General features: G+C 44.3%; 1 protein-coding gene across 3 annotated transcripts in view; it reads right to left on the bottom strand.

Moving 5' to 3' along the window:
• Positions 1–1,519: 1,519 nt before the first annotated feature.
• The window catches only part of LOC143816366 (interleukin-1 receptor type 1-like), a 104,007-nt gene continuing 84,352 nt past the window's right edge, over positions 1,520–21,174 (bottom strand). For 2 of the 3 annotated variants that reach the window (XM_077296621.1, XM_077296622.1), the window contains 3 exons: positions 19,823–19,966; positions 13,689–13,856; positions 1,520–3,726 (listed from right to left, as the gene is read on the bottom strand). In XM_077296621.1, coding sequence (XP_077152736.1) covers positions 3,365–3,726; positions 13,689–13,856; positions 19,823–19,966 — 674 coding nt within the window. In that variant the 3' untranslated portion in view covers positions 1,520–3,364. The remainder of the gene's footprint in view (positions 3,727–13,688; positions 13,857–19,822; positions 19,967–21,174) is intronic. The other variant, XM_077296623.1, reaches the window with a different exon arrangement.

Here is a 21,174-nt window from a genome sequence, read left to right on the forward strand (position 1 = left end):
GTGAGAGGCGCAGTGAAGAACGAGGACACAAGGTTGCAGTCTCTTTACCTTTACTGGAGGCTTCAGCATCCACAGTCCAGAGCACCAGACCACAGGGCAGGCAGAGTCCAGCCAGTTTGGAAGCAAATCCAGAGTCCCCTTATCCAGGTGGAAATCAGTAGCCTTCCTCTAGCATCATGGTGTTGTAGTACCTTACTGCTAAGCGTCTCATAAGGTCCTAAAAGATGTTGTAGATGTTATGTCTCTCTCTCTGTCCCCCAGATGGATAGGACAAACCCGTATGACCGATGGCTTGAGGCGTTTTACAGGGACTCTATCATGCCCCAGCCTCTAGTGGGTGTCACCTTGCCTCCTGGGTATAGGGTGGGCAGGTAACGTGAAATTAGCTGTCCTGCCGGTCTTTGTAGCAAGGCATAAAGGACTGTTGCTCCCTCGGTGTTCCGGCTACCGGGATCCTGTGCCTCAGAAGGAGGCAGCGTGTGTAGGGCAGAACTCCTCCTGGTATCCACTCCTTTGCTATGACTTCTTCACCCTCTCTACAATACAATTTGCTTTAGTGTCTGTTCTTAGGAACTGCCGCACTTAGGGCAGGCGCAGTTCCATGTCCTTCTGTCTCGACCTCGGACAAGCTCCCACTCCTGTCAGGGACCAACTACCTGAGCAAAGCTCAGCCAGCAACTGCCTAACTTCCTCTCCAGGCCACCAGTTTTACCTAAGTGTGAAGAGTGCCCTAATAAATAGGAGCATAGCTCCCCCTGGTGGACTGGAGTATGAAATGTGTTGCATGTTTGTGAAACCTGGATTCTGTTGTCCTTCTTTGCCTCCAAACGTAACATCACTCCCCCCTAGAGGAGAATGATATTACTGCAACGACCAGGACCCTGGGGCGCTGCACTCCCCCCATCCCCCGTTAAATCCAGTACTCCGGGACTGAGAAAATAAAACAACAAGTTACAGGTTAGCAAAAAGACATAACAATTTTTGAATGCTATAAAACAAATTAATTTAACTGATGCTTCCCTTTATGGGAGGTGAGGTCACTTGAACATTGCAAACAAAACATATTTACATTGTATACATACTTTTGAAAATAGAACACTTTAGCAACAATATATTAATTATGAAATGCAAGTACCCTCTACGGGTATACTATCTCTTAAGTGCAAAGTTAAACATTCCTCTTTATTTAAGTGCAAATTGTCAACCAACCCCCACGGGTCTACTTTATTCAGCTGCAGAACAATCTATGAACCCCCACGGGCTCGCTGCATTTTTTTCTTCTTGTTTGTGAAACCTGGATTCTGTTGTCCTTCTTTGCCTCCAAACGTAACATCACTCCCCCCTAGAGGAGAATAATATTACTGCAACGACCAGGACCCTGCGGCGCTGCAGAAATATTAATGCTTTAGCATTCTATGTAATTAAAAGTATTTATTGTTCTTGTTTTTCATACTAGTTGGATCATATTTACAAGTAAAAGTGACAAGTAGGAAACTTGCAAACATAGTTCACAGCAATGTAACATTGGAGAAGATTTATTAGTTTTGTCTAATATTTACACAGCGTAACCAGCCAGTCTGCAGAAATGCTACATTTATAACATTTACTCACATTGTAGAATAAATTTTATGTAACTAGCTAAACATTTTTGTCTAACTTTACCCCACTTATTGTTTGACTTAGTTTGTGCCTATAGTTTACACAATTTGTTGTGTTTTAGGCCACAAGAGAGGAGCAAAAAATGTCTGAAACATAAGAGAAGTGCAGTTTAAGGAATGTATGCCATGTTTTGGGAGTACAAAATGAGACAGAATTTAGCCATATTTAGCTAGTACATTTTCCTCCAATTGCATGTCATTCTTCTATACTGAAATAACATACACATTCCCATCTGAGTTTATGTGTATGTCTCTTTACCAGCATTTAAAGGGATTTTGTCAGCAGGTTTTTTACTAGGTAACCCAAGAGCAGCATAATGTAGGGCAAGAGATTATGATTCCAACGATGTATCATTTACTAGACTGCTTGGTGTAGTTTTGATGAAATACCTTTTATTCCCGACCACACCTCTGACTGGCAGCATCTTGTGTACAGAGTACATTGTCAGCAAGCTGCTAATCACTGGTGGAGGCGGGGTTACACAGACTAGCCTGACTGCTGTGCATGTGAGACCTAGTCAGGCTGTGATAATCTCCTGCTGATAAATCACCGATTGTATTGAAAATACAGCACACTGCTTAATAATGGACACATCCTTGGAATCAGGCTCTCTTGTCCTATATTATGCTAATCTAAGATTAAATTGTCAAAACCTGCTGACAGATTCCCTTCATAGGAAATCTATGACCAGACTTTTGTTACCTATATGAGAGCAGCATGAAAAAGGGGCTGAGATCCTGATTTCAGTGATGTGTCATTTACTGGGCTGCTGATTACCACTGGTTAACAGCTTTTTGTGTATACTGTGCATAGGCAGAAAGCTGTCATTGGTTGTGGGGGTTATAAAGAGCTCAGAAATATGGAGGATTACATGGCGATAGGTTTACTAGTCCTCTACTGATAACCTTATGTTAATAAAATTGAGATTGTATCAAAAGGACAGCATGCAGCCAGTAAGAAACATAGCTGGGATCAGGATCTCGGTCTCTATATTTTTCTGCACATAAGGTGGCAAAATGTTAGCAATAAATTCTCTTTAAAGGTTTTAATGAGGTAGGATAAGGCACAAATGTCTAGTAATGCATTTAATAATATTGTCTCCCATTATGTTAATGAACTAAACACAGTAAACAGTTGAGTACATCAGTTCTGCATGTGTATTCCATATTTCATGTCTGCACTGATTAAAATTAATACCCAATGAAAATGGATGTAGTCTCTTGTTGACGACTGTACACAACTAAGTTCTGCAAATTAAATATAATCCTGTGACAGTGCAGTCTGATTGTAAAAGGAGGTAGTACTTGAATTGGTGACAATGGGGAAAACAATTGAATGATCAAGGCCGTCACATTAAAATAGAAGCAAGGAGTGCAGGTGCTTTATAGTAAGAGTCATTCTGGTGTGACTCACTTCCGCCTCAGGAGGTGAGTGGTGTCGATACTTTACAGATATCTGCGGGGTCAGATACATGTCTGAAGTATGCTACACCTGCCTTATAGTAATCACTAGAAAATGATAGGGGGCATGATACCTGCCAATATCAAATGGATCCCAGCACGTATCTGTAGATGTGATGTCTTCAGTGCTCTCATCTGTTGCACCAGAATTCCCCAGTAAGCAGCCTAGTATCTAGTGTTCTTGAATACATGTAATGTCTGATAAAGGCACAGGAATGTACAAGTCTATAATACTCAGTTCATTTTCAGTCTTCCGAATGAATGTAGTGCAGTTCCTTTTCAGAATGACGTGGAGCCAAAGGCATCTGATACCGGATATTTTTCCAGAACCTTGTGCTAGGTGAAAGAGCCGCTTCTGTTAGTCCTCCTTTCCATCGCACAACACCTTGCTTTTGCTTGATGTATTTTATAGATTCCGGCATGTTTGTGTAGTCTGTTATTTTCTCCATTTCAATCAATATTACTTTGACTTTATTCCGAATGAGAGCGTCATACATGGCTATTTTCTGTTCAAAGTCCTCACCATGCTTTTCACAGAACACGTTACCCAAGACAATAATTACTCTTCTGCTTTGTGAAATGGTCTCATCGACAAGGTCTGCCATAGCTGAAAGAACATTAAAATAGATTTACATTTTCAAAAGTAAAAATATATTCAAAGTTTGTTTTAGACATTTAGGTGGAAATTACACACACTTTTTACAACCTGCTGAACCTTTTTTTTTCCAAATTGCATTATGATTTTGTAATACATATACAGTAGAGACCAAACGTTTGGACACACCTTCTCATTTAAAGATTTTTCTGTATTTTCATGACTATGAAAATTGTACATTCACACTGAGGGCATCAAAACTATGAATTAACACATGTGGAAATATATACTTAACAAAAAAGTGTGAAACAAGTGAAAATATGTCTTATATTCTAGGTTCTTCAAAGTAGCCACCTTTTATTTGATGACTGCTTTGCACACTCTTGGCATTCTTTTGATCCCAACCCCATTTATAAGGCAAGAAATTCCACTTATTAAACCTGACAGGGCACACCTGTGAATTGAAAACCATTCCCGGTGACTACCTCTTGAAGCTCATCAAGAGAATGCCAAGAATGTAGATGGACTCTACAAGCCTGGTTCCCACTATGAAGCATGGAGGAGGAGGTGTGATAGTGTGGGGGTGCTTTGCTGGTGACACTGTTGGGGATTTATTCAAAACTGAAGGCATACTGAACCAGCATGGCTACCTGTCATGTCGGACGCTATTCACTCTAGGGCGTCCGACAGACAGCGGTAATTCCGCATTCGTCCACTATACGCTCAGTGGCGCCGGCTAGATGTTATCTGGGTTGTCCGGGGTTAATCTAGCTGGTACTCGGATTGGAGGCTGGGTCACGCCCACTGCCTTTAAATAGTTCTGCTGGACTTTGGGTGTCACCGATTATAGCTTGTGTCTTGTGCCTGGTGATCTCGGTCTGGAGTGGTGGTCTAGGAGAAGAAATATCGTATCTGGTGGTGTATTATCCTTTGTCATATTTCTCCTTCCTATATTTGTATTTGTTTTGCCCTGTGCACATTATAGTGTTTTTCTGTGTGTCTGCGGCGTGGTGCGTTTTCAGTTTTCCCTGTCTGTGCTTTCTGTGGGGGTTGGTGTGTGGTCTAATCACTGGGTGGCGGGTGAAGGTTTCAGCATAAGGCTGAAACAGGAGTCAGGGTCAGGCCTGGCGGCCCAGACAAGCACACCATCAGTGTAAATTCTGGGAGAGGGACAGACAGGGTTTTCCCTATTCTGAGGGATATCGCAGGGGCCCGGGTAATCAGCTGTAGTCTGTTATGAACTGGTGGCCTAGGAGCAGCATGGACGAGCTCTGGAGTAGGTGGCCTCTATACTGACCGCAGACCCTGAACTTAACACATCAACTAGAAGTAGCCGTGGGATGTTCCTGTCACTCCCTAGACACCTCGCCACGGCCGGAGGACTAATTACACCTAAAGAAAGAAACAGGAATCCTATCTTACCTCAGAGAAAATTCCCAAAGGAAAGGCAGTCCCCCACAAATATTGACTGTGAGAGGAGAGGGAAATTACAAACGCAGACTGAAAACAGAATTTAGCAAAGGAGGCCACGCTACCTAGAAAGAAAAGACAGGAAAGAGTACTCTGCGGTCAGTATAAAAAATACTACAAAATCCACCACAGAGAATACAAAATCTCCACACCTAACTAAAGGCATGGAGGGTAACTCTGTGACTCCAGAGCTTCCAACTTGGCTAAGTAAATCTTAACACAGACAAAGCTGGACAAGAAAAAACATAGCAATTCACAGAAATATTAAGTCCACCGCATGTGGACTGCAAAAACTGAGCCAGGACTTATCTTTGATGATTTGGACAATCCAGAAGGAGAAACCAAGCAGAGATGTGGATCCCTAGAAAACAATGGACAACTGGCACTCACTAAAGGAAGGAGCCAGACTAAATAGCCCCGTCCAAAGTGGAAGCAGCTGATGACTGTTGTGAAGGACAAACAGCAGCACTACCACTTATAACCACCGGAGGGAGCCCAAGAGCAGAACCCACAACAGAATTCACAACAGTAGTCTACCCAGTACCCCCGTGACAATATAATCGACCCCAAAATGTTGTATTCCATGGATCCCATGACTTCCATAACCAGCCAGTTGGAGGCGCTGTCCTTACAGGTCACTGAGTTGAAAGGGGCGGTTCATCAACAGGGTCTAGTAGTATCTAATGTGCAAGCTGAAACTGCAGGTAGAGTTGCAGAGCCAAAGATCTCTTTACGTGAGAGGTTTGCTGGGGAACGCAGCACATTTGTTGTCTTTCGTGAAGCTTGCCAATTATATTTTCGGATGCGCCCGATTTCCTCAGGTAATGAGGCTCAGCGTGTGGGCCAGGTATTGTCATTACTGAACGGAGACCCCCAAGCCTGGGCATTTTCTTTACCACCTGATTCAGCTGCATTTAACTCAGTGGAGAGTTTTTTTCTGCTCTTGGGCTTATTTATGATGATCCTGACAGATTGGCTCTAGCAGAATCTAAAATTCGCGCTCTCCGCCAGGGGGAGCGAATGGCGGAGGATTACTGTTCTGAATTTCGCCACTGGGCGGTGGACACGCAATGGAATGACCCGGCGCTGCGGAGTCAGTTTGTTCATGGGGTTTCGAGAAGGGTTAAACAAGCCCTCCTGATGTATGAGACTCCTGCTTCTCTAGAGTCTGCTATGAGTCTTGTTGTCCGCATTTATCGCCGTTTGCGTCAGGGGGTGCAAGAGACGCCGCCTATGGGGGAGGGCGTAGGTGCACGTGAGATTGCTGCAGGTGAGCCCACGGAGCCTATGCAAATCGCAGGGGTGTCACATCATCGAGCCCCCTCGCTCAGGAAGCAGGGAGCCTGTTTTTGCTGTGGTAAAAATGGGCATTATGTAAATGCTTGTCCTCTGTTACCTAAGAAGAGCGCAACGGCGGAAAACTACTAAGCTCAGAGGGTGTGGAAGAGGCTAATCTGTGCTTATGCATATCTTCCATTGTGGTCTCTCAATGTATGCTCCCTGCCAGAGTTATGGTCGCTGGCAGAGAGCTGCCAATCACTGTTTTTGTGGATAGTGGTTCGGCCACTAATCTCATTGATGAGGAGTTTGCGCGCACGGCCGGGTTTACGGTTGAAAAACTGCCTCATCCTATCCGGGTGGTCACCATCAATGCTGCTCCTCTCCCACAGGGGGAGATTACTGAGTTTGTGGCTGAGGTGAAACTCCACATTGGGGTCCTACATTTCGAGCAGGTTACATGTAGGGTACTCAGAAATCTTCCTGCACAAATGGTTTTGGGTTTTCCATGGTTATCTATGCACAACCCGGTGATTGACTGGAAAACTCAGGACATAATCCAGTGGAGCGGATTCTGCCAGGAGAATTGCCTGGCCACATGTGTGTCCGCTGTGACTCCTAGCATTCCTGAGTCACTGCTGGATTTCGCGGATGTGTTCTCTGAGAAGGGTTGCTCAGAATTGCCACCACATCGCCCCTATGACTGTACTATCAGGTTTAAACCAGGGGCCAAATTGCCGAAAGCAAGGATGTTTAACATATCTGGTCCTGAGAGGCAAGATTTAAAAGACTACATTGCTGAGAGTTTGAGAAAAGGGCACATCAGGCCTTCGTCCTCGCCTGTGGCAGCGGTGTTCTTCTTCGTTAAGAAGAAAGATGGCGGACTACGCCCGTGTCTGGATTTCAGGGAGTTAAACCAGATTACGGTTTGTGATCCATACCCTATGCCACTGATACCTGATTTGTTCAACCAGGTGGCTGGTGCTAAGTGGTTCTCCAAGCTTGACCTCAGGGGGGCGTACAACCTCATAAGAGTCCGTCAAGGTGATGAGTGGAAGACGGCTTTTAATACTCCTGAGGGTCATTTTGAAAATTTGGTGATGCCATTTGGGTTGACAAAAGCGCCTGCAGTATTTCAACATTTCATAAATGATGTGTTCTCGCATGTTCTGGGGAAATTCGTTATTCTGTACCTAGATGACATTCTCATTTATTCATGCGACTGTGATACTCATTTAGAGCATGTCAGGCAGGTGTTACAGCTTCTCAGAGAGAATAAGCTCTATGCAAAACTTGAGAAATGTGTATTTTCGGTTCAGAAGTTGCCTTTCTTGGGTTATATTGTGTCTGCTTCAGGGTTTAAAATGGACGCCGCTAAGGTGCAAGCGGTGCTGCGTTGGGAACAGCCTGATCACCTAAAAACCTAAAAGCGCTTCAGTGGTTCCTTGGGTTTTCTAACTATTATAGGAAGTTTATTAAGGATTTTTCTACCATTGCTAAACCGCTTACTGACATGACGAAAAAGGGTACCAATTTCTCCGCCTGGCCTGAGGCTGCTGTGCGCGCATTCGAATTTCTGAAGAACAGTTTTGCTTCGGCCCCCATTCTGGTGCAACCAGATGTATCAAAACCATTTACCGTGGAAGTCGATGCGTCTGAGGTTGGAGTGGGGGCGGTGCTGTCACAAGGCTCATCTTTGGGCGAGTTGTGTCCATGCGCCTACTTTTCCAAGAAGCTGTCGCCCGCCGAACGTAACTACGATATCGGCAACAGGGAACTGTTGGCTATCAAGTTGGCTTTTGAGGAATGGCGACACTTCTTGGAGGGGTCGGTCCACCAGGTTACAGTTATCACCGACCATAAAAATCTGCTTTATCTAGAGTCAGCCAAGCGTCTGTCCCCCAGGCAGGCTCGCTGGGCATTGTTTTTCATGCGGTTCAACTTTTTTGTTACTTACCGACCTGGGTCTATGAACACTAAGGCGGATGCTTTACCCAGGTGCTTTCCGGGGGGAGAACCTCGGGAAGATCCGGTACCCATCCTCCAAAAGGGTGTAGTGGTCTCGGCTTTCACGACCGAGGTTGAGGCTGAGATTGCCGAGGCTCAGGAGTAAGTACCACCAGAGCTTCCCATTAACAAATCGTTTGTACCGCTCCATCTTCGCCTAAAGGTGTTGGGTGAGCATCATGATGCTGTCCTGGCTGGCCATCCAGGGGTTAGGGGTACCTTGGAGTTGGTGTCGTGTCGGTTTTGGTGGCCGAAAATCCGACAGGACGTGGTCTCGTACGTGTCAGCATGTACCACGTGTGCTAGGGCTAAGACGCCCCGCTCCCGTACTGCTGGCACATTACATCCTCTAGGGGTACCCAGTAGGCCATGGACGGAGATCTCCATGGATTTTATTACAGATCTGCCCTCCTCAGCTGGGAACACGGTCATCTTGGTGGTTGTTGATCGGTTCTCAAAAATGTCACACTTTGTGTCCTTGCCTAATGCGAAGACTCTGGCTCAGGTATTTGTGCAAGAGGTGGTCAGACTTCACGGGGTTCCATCTGACATCGTGTCTGATAGGGGTACTCAGTTTGTGGCAAAATTTTGGAAAGCATTTTGCTCACGGCTGGGGATCAAGTTATCGCATTCTTTGGCGTTTCATCCTCAGTCAAATGGTCAGACCGAGGGTATGAACCAGAATTTGGAGCAGTATTTACGCTGCTTTGTCTCTGACTATCAGGAGGAGTGGTCAAAGTTCCTTCCTTTGGCGGAGTTTGCTATAAATAATCACCGCCAGGAATCGTCTGGGGCGTCCCCGTTCTTTTGTGTTTACGGGCATCATCCTCAATTTTGTACTCTGCGTCAGGGGGGCTCTGCTGGCGTCCCGGAGGAGGACCAGCTAGGAGCACAACTCTCATCTGTCTGGAGGAGAGTGAAACAGCGCTTGCTGAGTGTGGGTGCTAGGTACAAACGTGTGGCTGACAGTTGACGGGTGCCAGGTCCAGACCTGAGTGTGGGTGACTGGGTGTGGTTGTCCACAAAAAACATAAAAATCAAAATACCATCCCTGAAATTAGGTCCAAGGTTTATTGGTCCATTTAGGGTCGCCGCCATCATTAACCCAGTAGCCTACCGATTGGAGCTTCCTACGGTTTATAAGATACACCACGTGTTCCACAGATCATTATTAAAAAAGGTGGTGGGTTCTGTGGACGCCACGCCGACGCCTTCTCCAGTCTTGGTGGATGGCAGTTTGGAATTTGAAGTCTCCAAGGTGGTTGACTCTCGTGTAGTGCGCCGCACATTACAGTACCTGGTACACTGGCGTGGATATGGGCCGGAGGAGAGGTCTTGGGTACCAGCCTCGGACATTCATGCGGACCGGCTGGTCAGTATGTTTCACCGTCGCCATCCGGACAAGCCAAGTCCTATAAGTCGTGAGGGCCCTGGGGTCCCTCATAGAAGGCGGGGTACTGTCATGTCGGACGCTATTCACTCTAGGGCGTCCGACAGACAGCGGTAATTCCGCATTCGTCCACTATACGCTCAGTGGCGCCGGCTAGATGTTATCTAGGTTGTTCGGGGTTAATCTAGCTGGTACTCGGATTGGAGGCTGGGTCACGCCCACTGCCTTTAAATAGTTCTGCTGGACTTTGGGCGTCGCCGATTATAGCTTGTGTCTTGTGCCTGGTGATCTCGGTCTGGAGTGGTGGTCTAGGAGAAGAAATATCGTATCTGGTGGTGTATTATCCTTTGTCATATTTCTTCTTCCTATATTTGTATTTGTTTTGCCCTGTCCACATTATAGTGTTTTCCTGTGTGTCTGCGGCGTGGTGCGTTTTCAGTTTTCCCTGTCTGTGCTTTCTGTGGGGGTTGGTGTGTGGTCTAATCACTGGGTGGCGGGTGGAGGTTTCAGCATAGGGCTGAAACAGGAGTCAGGGTCAGGCTTGACGGCCCAGACAAGCACACCATCAGTGTAAATTCTGGGAGAGGGACAGACAGGGTTTTCCCTATTCTAAGGGATATCGCAGGGGCCCGGGTAATCAGCTGTAGTCTACCCAGTACCCCCGTGACACTACCATAGCATCTTGCAGCGGCATGCTATTCCATCCGGTTTGCGTTTAGTTGGACCATCATTTATTTTTCAACAGGACAATGACCCCAAACACACCTCCAGGCTGTGTAAGGGCTATTTGACCAAGAAGGGGAGTGATGGGGTGCTACGCCAGATGATCTGGCCTCCACAGTCGTCAGACCTGAACCCAATCCAGATGGTTTGGGGTGAGCTGGACCGCAGAGTGAAGGCAAAAGGGCCAAGAAGTGCTAAGCATCTCTGGGAACTCCTTCAAGATTGTTGGAAGACCATTTCCGGTGACTACCTCTTGAAGCTCATCAACAGAATGCCAAGAGTGTGCAAAGCAGTCATCAAAGCAAAAGGTGGCTACTTTGAAGAACCTAGAATATAAGACATATTTTCACTTGTTTCACACTTTTTTGTTAAGTATATAATTCCACATGTGTTAATTCATAGTTTTGATGCCTTCAGTGTGAATGTACAATTTTCATAGTCATGAAAATACAGAAAAATCTTTAAATGAGAAGGGGTGTCCAAACTTTTGGTCTCTACTGTAGATACTAGTTACTGTGCGATGTGCACAATGACAGTGCATTCTCTTGCCGGCGCTGATCATAAGTAGCGAGCCAGAAAGCACATTAAAATAGATTTACATTTTCAAAAGTAAAAATATATTAAAAGTTCATTTTAGACATTTACATTTCGGTGGAAATTACACCAAATTTTTACAACCTGCTTAACCTTTTTTTTTTTTTTTCAAATTTGCAATATGATTTTGTAATATATAGATTCTAGTTACTGTGCGATGTGCACAATGACAGTGCACTCTCTTGCTGGCGCTGATCATAAGTAACGAGCCAGAAACAAAGCGTACTGTCAGTGCTCATTGTAAGAGGATTACCAGGAGAGGAGAGACCAGCGCCGTCCCCGCAGGTGACAGAATTGCACAGTGATAAGGATCTACTGAACATCCATTGGAATTGAAAACCTACTAGACCAGCCCCTGAAACAGAGGTAACTGATGTTTTGTTTCAGGGAGGGGACACACATTAAGGCAGTGACCACAGCCCCTGCGCCTTAATGATGCTTTGTTTGAGTATCCCTGTGTCAGAAAACCAAAACCTCAAATGTTATAAAAATAAATTGATGGGTTTTATCCTAACATGACAAGATTACCGTATATGAAGAACATATGATGCATTGATTGTGTTTTATTTTTTTAAATAAACAGTTTTACTATTTAAGTCTGGCTTCCTATCCACAAGAGATTTACCCAGTGTATGTTAAAAGTTCCACATGATCTTTCATAATGATTAGTTTGAATCTTTATAGCCAATACTGCCAAATATCATATTGTCTTGTTCACTGTAGCATCAACAAACTTTGTAGAAATCATTGACACTGTAAAAGTGAAAATAAGAAACTTTCAAGTAGCTTCTTCACAGTGGAAGAGGACGTGAACTGCAGTGACACCTAGTGGCAGAGACAGTATAGACCCTTTATCGAGACTTTCCACGAGTTAAGGTAGAAAACCAAACCAGAACCTCCATTTGCAAATATGTGTATGTAGAAGGAGAAGAACTGATTGGCTTGGTGAGAGACACCTGACCGGGGATATAAGGGATAAAGTTCACCTTGTTGAAAGTACCAAGTTGGAACAATGAGACTTTGTAATATGTCTTATCAGAGAAATCTGCTTTATTCCCCCTACTTAATAATCACTTTGCCACTTTCCCCATGCCTCCTAAAAGTATTATTATTTATGAAAAACATATCAAATCCGTATTGGTCAAAGCAAGATGGACCGCCAGCTCTCTGAAAGTGGAGCAGCAGGGAGAGGTACTCATCAAGTTGAATCTTCTAGCAAATGATTTTCCTAATTTCTTTGCTGGATTCACAGCTACACTGCTGAGTGCTGCTATATAGTGTCTTCTACACTGATGTATAATGTCCTCCACAATTTGTTGCTTTTGTTGGTGTGCTACACATAGAAAGAGTAAACATGAATCCCTTATGTCTGTGTGTACAGTGTATGGTTGTGACATCATAGCAACTAGTCTCTATCCATTAGCACAGACGCAAAGAAAAATTAGAGAGAGACCATGTGGAGGGGGAAACTGTTGAAAAATGCATGATATAAACATATGATAGTGTTAATCCTCAAGTAGACACATGACAGCTTACTTGGAAAAGTTACCAGAGATAACAGGTACACTTTGAACATTAAATCAGAAATATGTATTTTTAAAGATGAATGTAGAATCACTGAATTATAGAATCATAGAATGGTAGAGTTGAAAGGGACCTCCTGGGTCATCTGGTCCAACTCCCTGCTCAATGCAGGAGTCACTAAACTATCTCAGATAGATGTCTGTCCAGCCTCTGTTTGAAGACTTCCATGGATGGAGAACTCACCACCTCTTGTGGCAGCCTGTTCCACTCATTGATCACCCTCACTGTCAAAAAGTTTTTTCTAATATCTAATCTGTGTCTCCTCCCATTCAGTTTCATCCCATTGCTTCTAGTCTTTCCTTGTGCAAATGAGAATAAAGATGATCCTTCTACAATGTGACAGCCCTTGAGATATTTGTGGACAGATATTAAGTCTCCTCTCGGTCTTCTTTTTTGCAAGCTAAGCATTCCCAAATCCTGTAACCGTTCCTCATAGTACATGGTTTGCAGACCGGTAACCATTCTGGTGAATATATTTATAGTCATACGTTTTTTCCCACTAAAGTTTTGACTACAATATTACTACATATTTTTCCTCTCGCGCAGGCTGCCACTTTTTCCTCCATAATTTTTTAAACTGATTTGATACCCATCAACCCATCTTCAGGGTTTATCTCCTATAGGATAGAGTACATGCACATAATTGTGACAGTTCTTATGCCTCTGTTTTTATCATGACTGCCCTTGTGTGACTTTCCAGAGAGAGACAGACAGACAGACAGACAGACAATCTGTGACGAGAAAGAGATTACAACTACTATATAATTGTCTAAGGGGTACTTCCGTCTTTCTGTCTGTCCTTCTGTCTGTCTGTCTGTCTTTCTGTCACAGATATTCATTGGTCGCGGCCTCTGTCTTTCATGGAATTTTTGCTTTTGTTGTACCTGTTCATGAGCATTATAGGCACATACGCTGTGGAAATACTTGCCTTGGCCTGGTAAATCATCCCGTCCAATTATGAACAAACGATAAGAACATTGTTTCTCCAGAACTTCCGGCAGCACTTTCAGTACAAATATGTCCATTTCACATGAGTTCGTTTTGGTGGAATTTTTGGGGTATATTATGTAAGCATCATACTGTTTCCCATCTGCATCTGTGTTAAGATTGATAGGAACAAAACTATTAGACTGGGATATAGGAGTCCTGTGCATTTCTGCAAGTCGAATATGACTGCAAAAACTGAGATAATTATCAATTGATTGTCTAAGCATCATAAATCTGAAACAGCTAAACAAAAAATATTAAGATGTATACATAATGTAGGGTCTACATAATTGCTAGACATTGCCATGCACCTTTGATTTGACTGCAAACATCTGACTGTAATTTCTAAGATATGTATTCCTTCGTTACAAAAATGATATTTGGCAATAAGACCTCAGCTAAAACACACCCAAGTCCAAAATGTCTCTTGACGCTGGGAACTTGAAAGGGTTTCAGTCACAAATATAATATAAAAAGGGTTTTTTATCAAGATTAATCTTCAGAAAAGCACCAATCCTGGCCCTGTGCCTCCTGCATTGCCGGTGGGCAGCGCACTCCTGTAGATTGACAATTCTGACCAGCAGCATTGTTGCACCACTGGTGCGAACTGCACACTCCCCCATGCTGCTAATAGAGGTCGCTTTGCCTTTGCAGCATGCAAGAAGCACAGTGGCATTGAAGCTGATCGGATCGAGCAATTAGGACATTTTCAGTGTGGCACGAGTAGGCACGCTTCTTGTCTAGGTAACCGGCCAGGCTGAGACTGCTGAGTGGCCGGTAACCTAGGCCTAGGTATCAAACCTTACACTACAAAATTAAAAATCGCTCCATTCTTGAGAACAGAGAACATTGTGAACCCTGCTGTTTTGTTCGCATTTACTATACACTTGTAGTGTTCCGGGTCACTATGACCCGGCTTATTAAACCTTGATTTTAGACACTCTAACTCCATTTTTTTATATACTTTTTGCTTACTAGACTGTTTGTGAACATGTTTGGTAGTAAAAAAAAAAAAAATGAACTAGAAATCTTTTTTTTTGTTTGTTTTTATTCTGAAAAAAACAGATCAATGAGCAAAACGGAAATAGAAAACTACACATATTTTATTACAAAAAAACAATGTCTTAGACAGCGCGTTCTGAGCAGTCCGTTCTGCGCATAATATACACGTGTAGTGCACACCTAGTGATCTCTCCGGATGCACTCTACATTTTAGAATAGACTGCGCACCAAAAATAATCAAAATAAAGCCATTTTTATGGTGCGCATATCTCAATGCATACCCCCGGTAGAGCGCGTGTACGACCCCATTGAAATAATTTAGGAAATAAATCAATTGATATACAATAGTAGATGCAATAAATAGACCCAACTGAGGTTATAACTCCTTTATTTCACTGAAAATATGGCCTCACAGCTGGAAAAAACGATGTCGGGTCACTATGACCCGAACACAACAAGTGTAACTTTTTGCGTGTAGCAAAAAGTAAACGAAAAAAAAAAAAAAAAAAATACTCATAGGTAGGTCCCCCCAAATGAGGAAAAGTCAAGGAGTCTCAAGTTTTATAGACTTACAGAAAAAAATCTACAGGGCCGCAAAAAGTCTGTTCGGGTCACTATGACCCGAACAGAACATTAGGGTTAATAAGAAGTAAATTGAAAAGTTTCTTGTTTTTACAAGCACTTTGCAAATTTACCTACAGTTGTGCTCAAAAGTTTTCATACCCCGGCAGAATTATTCCTTTCTTGGCCTTTTTCAGAGAATATGAATGATAACACCACAACTTTCTCTCCACTTCATGGTTAGTGGTTGGGTGAAGCCATTTATTGTCAAACTACTGTGTTTTCTCTTTTTAAATCATAATAACAACCCAAAACATCTAAATGACCCTGATCAGAAGTTCACATACCCCATTTCTTAATAACGTCTATTGCCCCCTCTAACATCAATGACAGCTTGAAGTCTTTTGTGGTAGTTGTGGATGAGGTTCTTTATTTTCTCAGATGGTAAAGCTGCCCACTGTTCTTGGCAAAAAGCCTCCAGTTCCTGTAAATTCATTGGCTGCCTAGCATGAACTGCGTGCTTGAGATCTCCCCAGAGTGGCTCAATGATATGGAGGTCAGGAGACTGAGATGGCCACTCCAGAACCTTCACTTTGTTCTGCTGTAGCCAATGACAGGTCGACTTGGCCTTGTGTTTTGGATCGTTGTCATTTTGGAATGTCCACATACGTCCCATATGCAGCTTCTGGGCTGATGAGTGCAAATTTGCCTCCAGTAAATACTGATAACGTACTGCATTCATCTTACCTTCAACTTTCAACAAGTTTCCTGTGCCTTTGTAGCTCACACATCCCAAAAACATCAGTGATCCACCACCATGCATTACAGTAGGAATGGTGTTACTTTCATCACAGGCCTTGTTGACCTCTCTCCAAATGTAACGTTTATGGTTGTGACCAAAAAGTTTAATTTTGGTCTCATCACTCCAAATTACCTTGTTCCAGAAGTTTTGAGGCTCGTCTCTGTGCTGTTTTGCGTATTGTAGGTGAGATACTTTGTGGCATTTGCGCAGTAATGTCTTCTTCTGGTGACTTGACCATGTAGCCCATTTTTCTTCAAGTGCATCCTTATTGTGCATCTTGAAACAGCCACACCTCTAGTTTTCAGAGAGTCCTGTATTTCAGCTGATGTTATTTGTGGGTTTTTCTTTGCATCCCGAACAATTTTCCTGGCAGTTATGGACAACATTTTTGTTGGTCTACCTGACCGTGGTTTTGGTTTTACAGAGCCCCTGATTTTCCATTTGTTAATCACAGTTTGAACGCTGCTGACTGGCATTATCAATTCCTTGGATATTTTTTTGCATCCCTTTCCTGTTTTATACAGTTCAACTACCTTTTCCCGTAGATTCGTTGACAATTCTTTCTGAAAAACGGTCAAGAAAGCAAAAATTCTGCCTGGGGACTGTAAACCTTTGAGCACAACTGTATAGATGAGCTTGATACAAATCCCTTCAAATACGTTGATATAACCTTTTGCTTGCTTTATAATCTGAATAGTCAGGAAGCAAAACAGTATCTTGTATAATGTTCTTTACATTGGCCTCAGATACCATAGCTACTGTATGTCCTTGAAGACAAAGCAAATACTAGATAATTGTAATATTAAATGTACTTGTGGCAAAGCTGATGAGTGGATGTTTGTACTTAAAGGGGTTTTCCTGGCTTTAACTATAATTTGTGTGTGTACCTAGGCTGCAGAATTCTGACCATTTTTAATATACTCTCTGTCAGCATTCTGGATGGTGTCCCAGGTACACACACAGTCATGTGAGCAGCTCTCTCATGATTCTAGAGGAGCTGCTCACTCACCAACTAGAGTTTTCCAGTCTGGCAGAGACTGGTCCTAACCACCTCCAGTCTGAGCCAGACCCTCCCCTTCCGGCTCCTGCCTCCCGCAGAGCACCCAGTGCAAGGAAGCAGGGGATTGTGTGCAGACAGAAGGGGAATGTGTGCAGGCAGCTGGGGATTGTGTGCAGGCAGCAGGGGAATGTGTACAGGCAGCTGGGGATTGTGTGCAGGCAGCTGGGGATTGTGTGCAGGCAGCAGGGGAATGTGTACAGGCAGCTGGGGATTGTGTGCAGGCAGCAGGGGAATGTGTGCAGGCAGCAGGGGAATGTGTGCAGGCAGCAGGGGAATGTGTGCAGGCAACAGAGGCTAATGTGTGCAGTCACAGCGTAATGTGTGCAGGCAGCAGGGGAATGTGTGCAGGCAGCAGGGGAATGTGTGCAGGCAGCAGGGGAATGTGTGAAGGCAGCAGGGAAATTTATGCAGGCAAGAGACGAATGTGTGCAGGCAGCAGGGGATTGTGTGCAGCCAGAATGAGAATTTTTGCAGGCAGCAGGGGATTGTGTGCAGCCAGAAGGAGAATGTGTGCAGGCAGCAGGGGAATGTGTGCAGACAGCAGGGGAATGTGTGCAGGCAGCAGGGGAATGTGTGCAGGCAGCAGAGGACTGTGTGCTGCCAAAAGCGGAATGTGTGCAGGCAGCAGGGGATTGTGTGCAGCCACGAGGGGAATGTGTGCAGGCAGCAGGGGATTGTGTGCAGCCACGAGGGGAATGTGTGCAGGCAGCAGGGGATTGTGTGTAGTCACAAGGGGAATGTGTGCAGCCAGAAGGGGAATGTGTGCAGGCAGCAGGGGATTGTGTGCAGCCACAAGGGGAATGTGTGCAGGCAGTAGGGGTTTGTGTGCACCCAGAAGGGGAATGTGTGCAGGCAGCAGGAGGTTGTTTGCAGCCACAAGGGGAATGTGTGCAGGCTGCAGGGGATTGTTTGCAGCCAGAAGGGGAATGTGTGCAGGCAGAAGGGGAATGTGGACAGGCAGCAGGGGAATGTGTGCAGGCAGCAGGGGAATGTGTGCAGCCAGCAGGGGATTGTTTGCAGCCAGAAGGGGAATGTGTGCAGGCAGAAGGGGAATGTGGACAGGCAGCAGGGGAATGTGTGCAGGCAGCAGGGGAATGTGTGCAGCCAGAAGGGGATTGTGTGCAGGCAGCAGGGGATTGTGTGCAGGCAGCACAGGAATGTGGGCAGGCAGCAGGGGATTGTGTGCAGGAAGTAGGGGAATGTGGACATGTTGAAGGGGAATGTGTGAAGGCAGCAGGGGAATGAGTGCAGCCAGAAGGGGAATGTGTGGAGGCAGCAGGGAAATGTGTGCAGCCAGAAGGGGAATATGGACAGGCAGAAGGGGAATGTGGACAGGCAGCAGGGGAATGTGGACAGGCAGCAGGGGAATGTGTGCAGGCAGCAGGGAAATGTATGAAGGCAGAAGGGGAATGTGTGCAGGCAGCAGGGGAATGTGTGCAGCCAGAAGGGGATTGTGTGCAGGCAGCAGGGGATTGTGGACAGGCAGAAGGGGAATGTGGACAGGCAGAAGAGGAATGTGTGCAGGCAGCACGGGAATGTTGTAGCTGTCCATGTGAGGGCTGTCCCACACGTCCAGATAATTCCGGTACCGGAATAAATCGGTACCGGAGTTATCCGTGTCCGTGTGCCTGGGAACTCACGGAGGCCATACCTGCGGCACACGTGTGCCGCCCGTATGGCGAGTGGGTACCACACGGAGCGTGTGGTACCCACTCTGCATGGTGCTGAAGCTGCGATTCATATCCTCTCTGCAGTAACGTTTGCTGCAGAGAAAATATGAAGAATAGTGTTAAAAATAAAGATTTAGGTGTCCGCCGCCCCCCCACCCCCTGTGCGCCCCCCCGCTGGTCAGAAAATACTTACCCGGGTCCCCCGTCGGCTGTCGCTCCTTCTTGGTCTTGCCGCGGCTTCTCCTTCATGCGGTCACGTGGGCCCGATCATTTACAGTCATGAATATGTGGCTCCACCTCCCATAGGGGCGGAGCCGACTATTCATGATTGTAATTGATCGGCCCCACGTGACCGCATACAGTAGGAGGCGCGGCCAGACCAGGAAGGAGCGACAGCCGACGGGGGACCCAGATAAGTATTTTCTGACCAGCGGGGGGGCGCACAAGGGGTGGGAGGGCGGCGGACACCTAAATCTTTATTTTTAACACTATTCTTCATATTTTCTCTATAGCAAACGCTGCTACAGGGAAGATATGAATACCGGCTTCAGCACCATGTGGGGGGGACAGCGCTTACTGTAGCGCTGTCTCCTGCACGCACACGGACCCCAGACGGAGAATGTCCGTGTGAGGTGCGTGTTTTACGCGGACCCATTGACTCTATTGGGTCCGTGTAAAACGTGCGCTCCCACGAACACTGACATGTCTCCGTGTTTGGCACACGGAGACACGGTCCGCAAAAAATCAATGACATCTGCACAGATGCATTGATTTTTATGGGTCTACGTGTGTCAGTGTCTCCGGTACGTGAGGAAACTGTCACCTCACGTACCGGAGCCACTGACGTGTGAAACCGGCCTAAGACACGCTGATCTCACCTTGTGTTCGACACTCTTGCATCCATATGCCCTAATGGGAAAATTAGACTGAGGACATTTTTAGAAGACAAAATCTGTTTCGTACGGATAAATAAAACATACCTTTTTGATCTGTTTTAGCAAAGCAGGAACCTCGATACCAAAGGACAATGTCAACCTTAAAGATTCTTATAGCAATAATAGCTATAACTATAACAAAGAACAGCGACACAAAAAATGCAATTAAGAATCCTTGGAAATTAGGATCTGCAATCAACAAAGAATACAGAAGGAAATTAGAAAAGTAAAAACATTTTGTTTGCATAAACATTATCAAACTAGCAATGGCTAAGTTATAGAGTGCATATATATATCTATATATATATATATATATATATATATATATATATATATATATATATATATATATATATATATATACACATATGCACGCTGTATATATTTCTATTTAATTAACCCATTATTGCCTAAGAACCTTCAGATTACATCCTAAACATGCACACTTTAAAGACCAATATCTTGGCTTTTAATATATATTGGTCTATTTATAAGCACTGTGCAATTATTATTATTATTATTATTATTATTATTAATCCTAACTACGTCAGAAAATCCTCTATACATATACAGTCCACCTTGGGAGTGGGTTTATGGAGAGAGATCAGAAGCTGAGCCTGCGCCATTCCTGGCAGATGATGGATGTATTATCTGCCTCTAATAGGTGGGGATAGTTTTTGATGCTGTATATTTTCAGTGTGCAAAACAAAAAAATGCAGAGTTTTAAAGTGAATGTGACTTTAGGAAATCTCAATGCCATAACATACTGCACTAAAAAGCGATCAAAGTGTTGGATCTATCCAAAAATGGTATCATTAATAACATATATAGCTCCATTGTTGTAAAAATGAATGTTATATTGAAAAATGGCAACAAAAAATATATATTTCCAACTTTTTTTCACCACTAAAATAAAAACAAAAAAATTAGAAATTTAGTATTGCCATAACCACACTGACCTGGAGAATTAGAATGTCAGGTACATTTTTATTATACAATGTATGTCGCTAAAAAAACAATGTCAAAATAGTAGGGGATGGAGGAGGATTTCACAGTTTTACCACACAAATAAGAAATGTTATGAAGAACAGTGTTAAACCACACCCCATCCTGCTAAGCCACATGTCATTTCAAAGCCATGACCCCTGTCAGTTATGGTGGAATGTGTGTAAACTACATAATAATATGGTGCAAGTCATGACCGTCCTGTTTTATATATTTTACTCACTTATATAGCGCCATCAATTCCACAGCGCTTTACATACATTATCATCACTGTCCCCATTGGGACTCACAATCTAGATTCCCTATCAGTAAGTCTTTGGAGTGTGGGAGGAAACCGGAGGAAACCCACGCAAACACAGGAAGCAAGTTTTAGTTATGTTTTTCAAAAATTT

The sequence above is a fragment of the Ranitomeya variabilis genome, chromosome 3 (genome assembly GCF_051348905.1).
Source record: "Ranitomeya variabilis isolate aRanVar5 chromosome 3, aRanVar5.hap1, whole genome shotgun sequence".
Taxonomy (NCBI): domain Eukaryota; kingdom Metazoa; phylum Chordata; class Amphibia; order Anura; family Dendrobatidae; genus Ranitomeya; species Ranitomeya variabilis.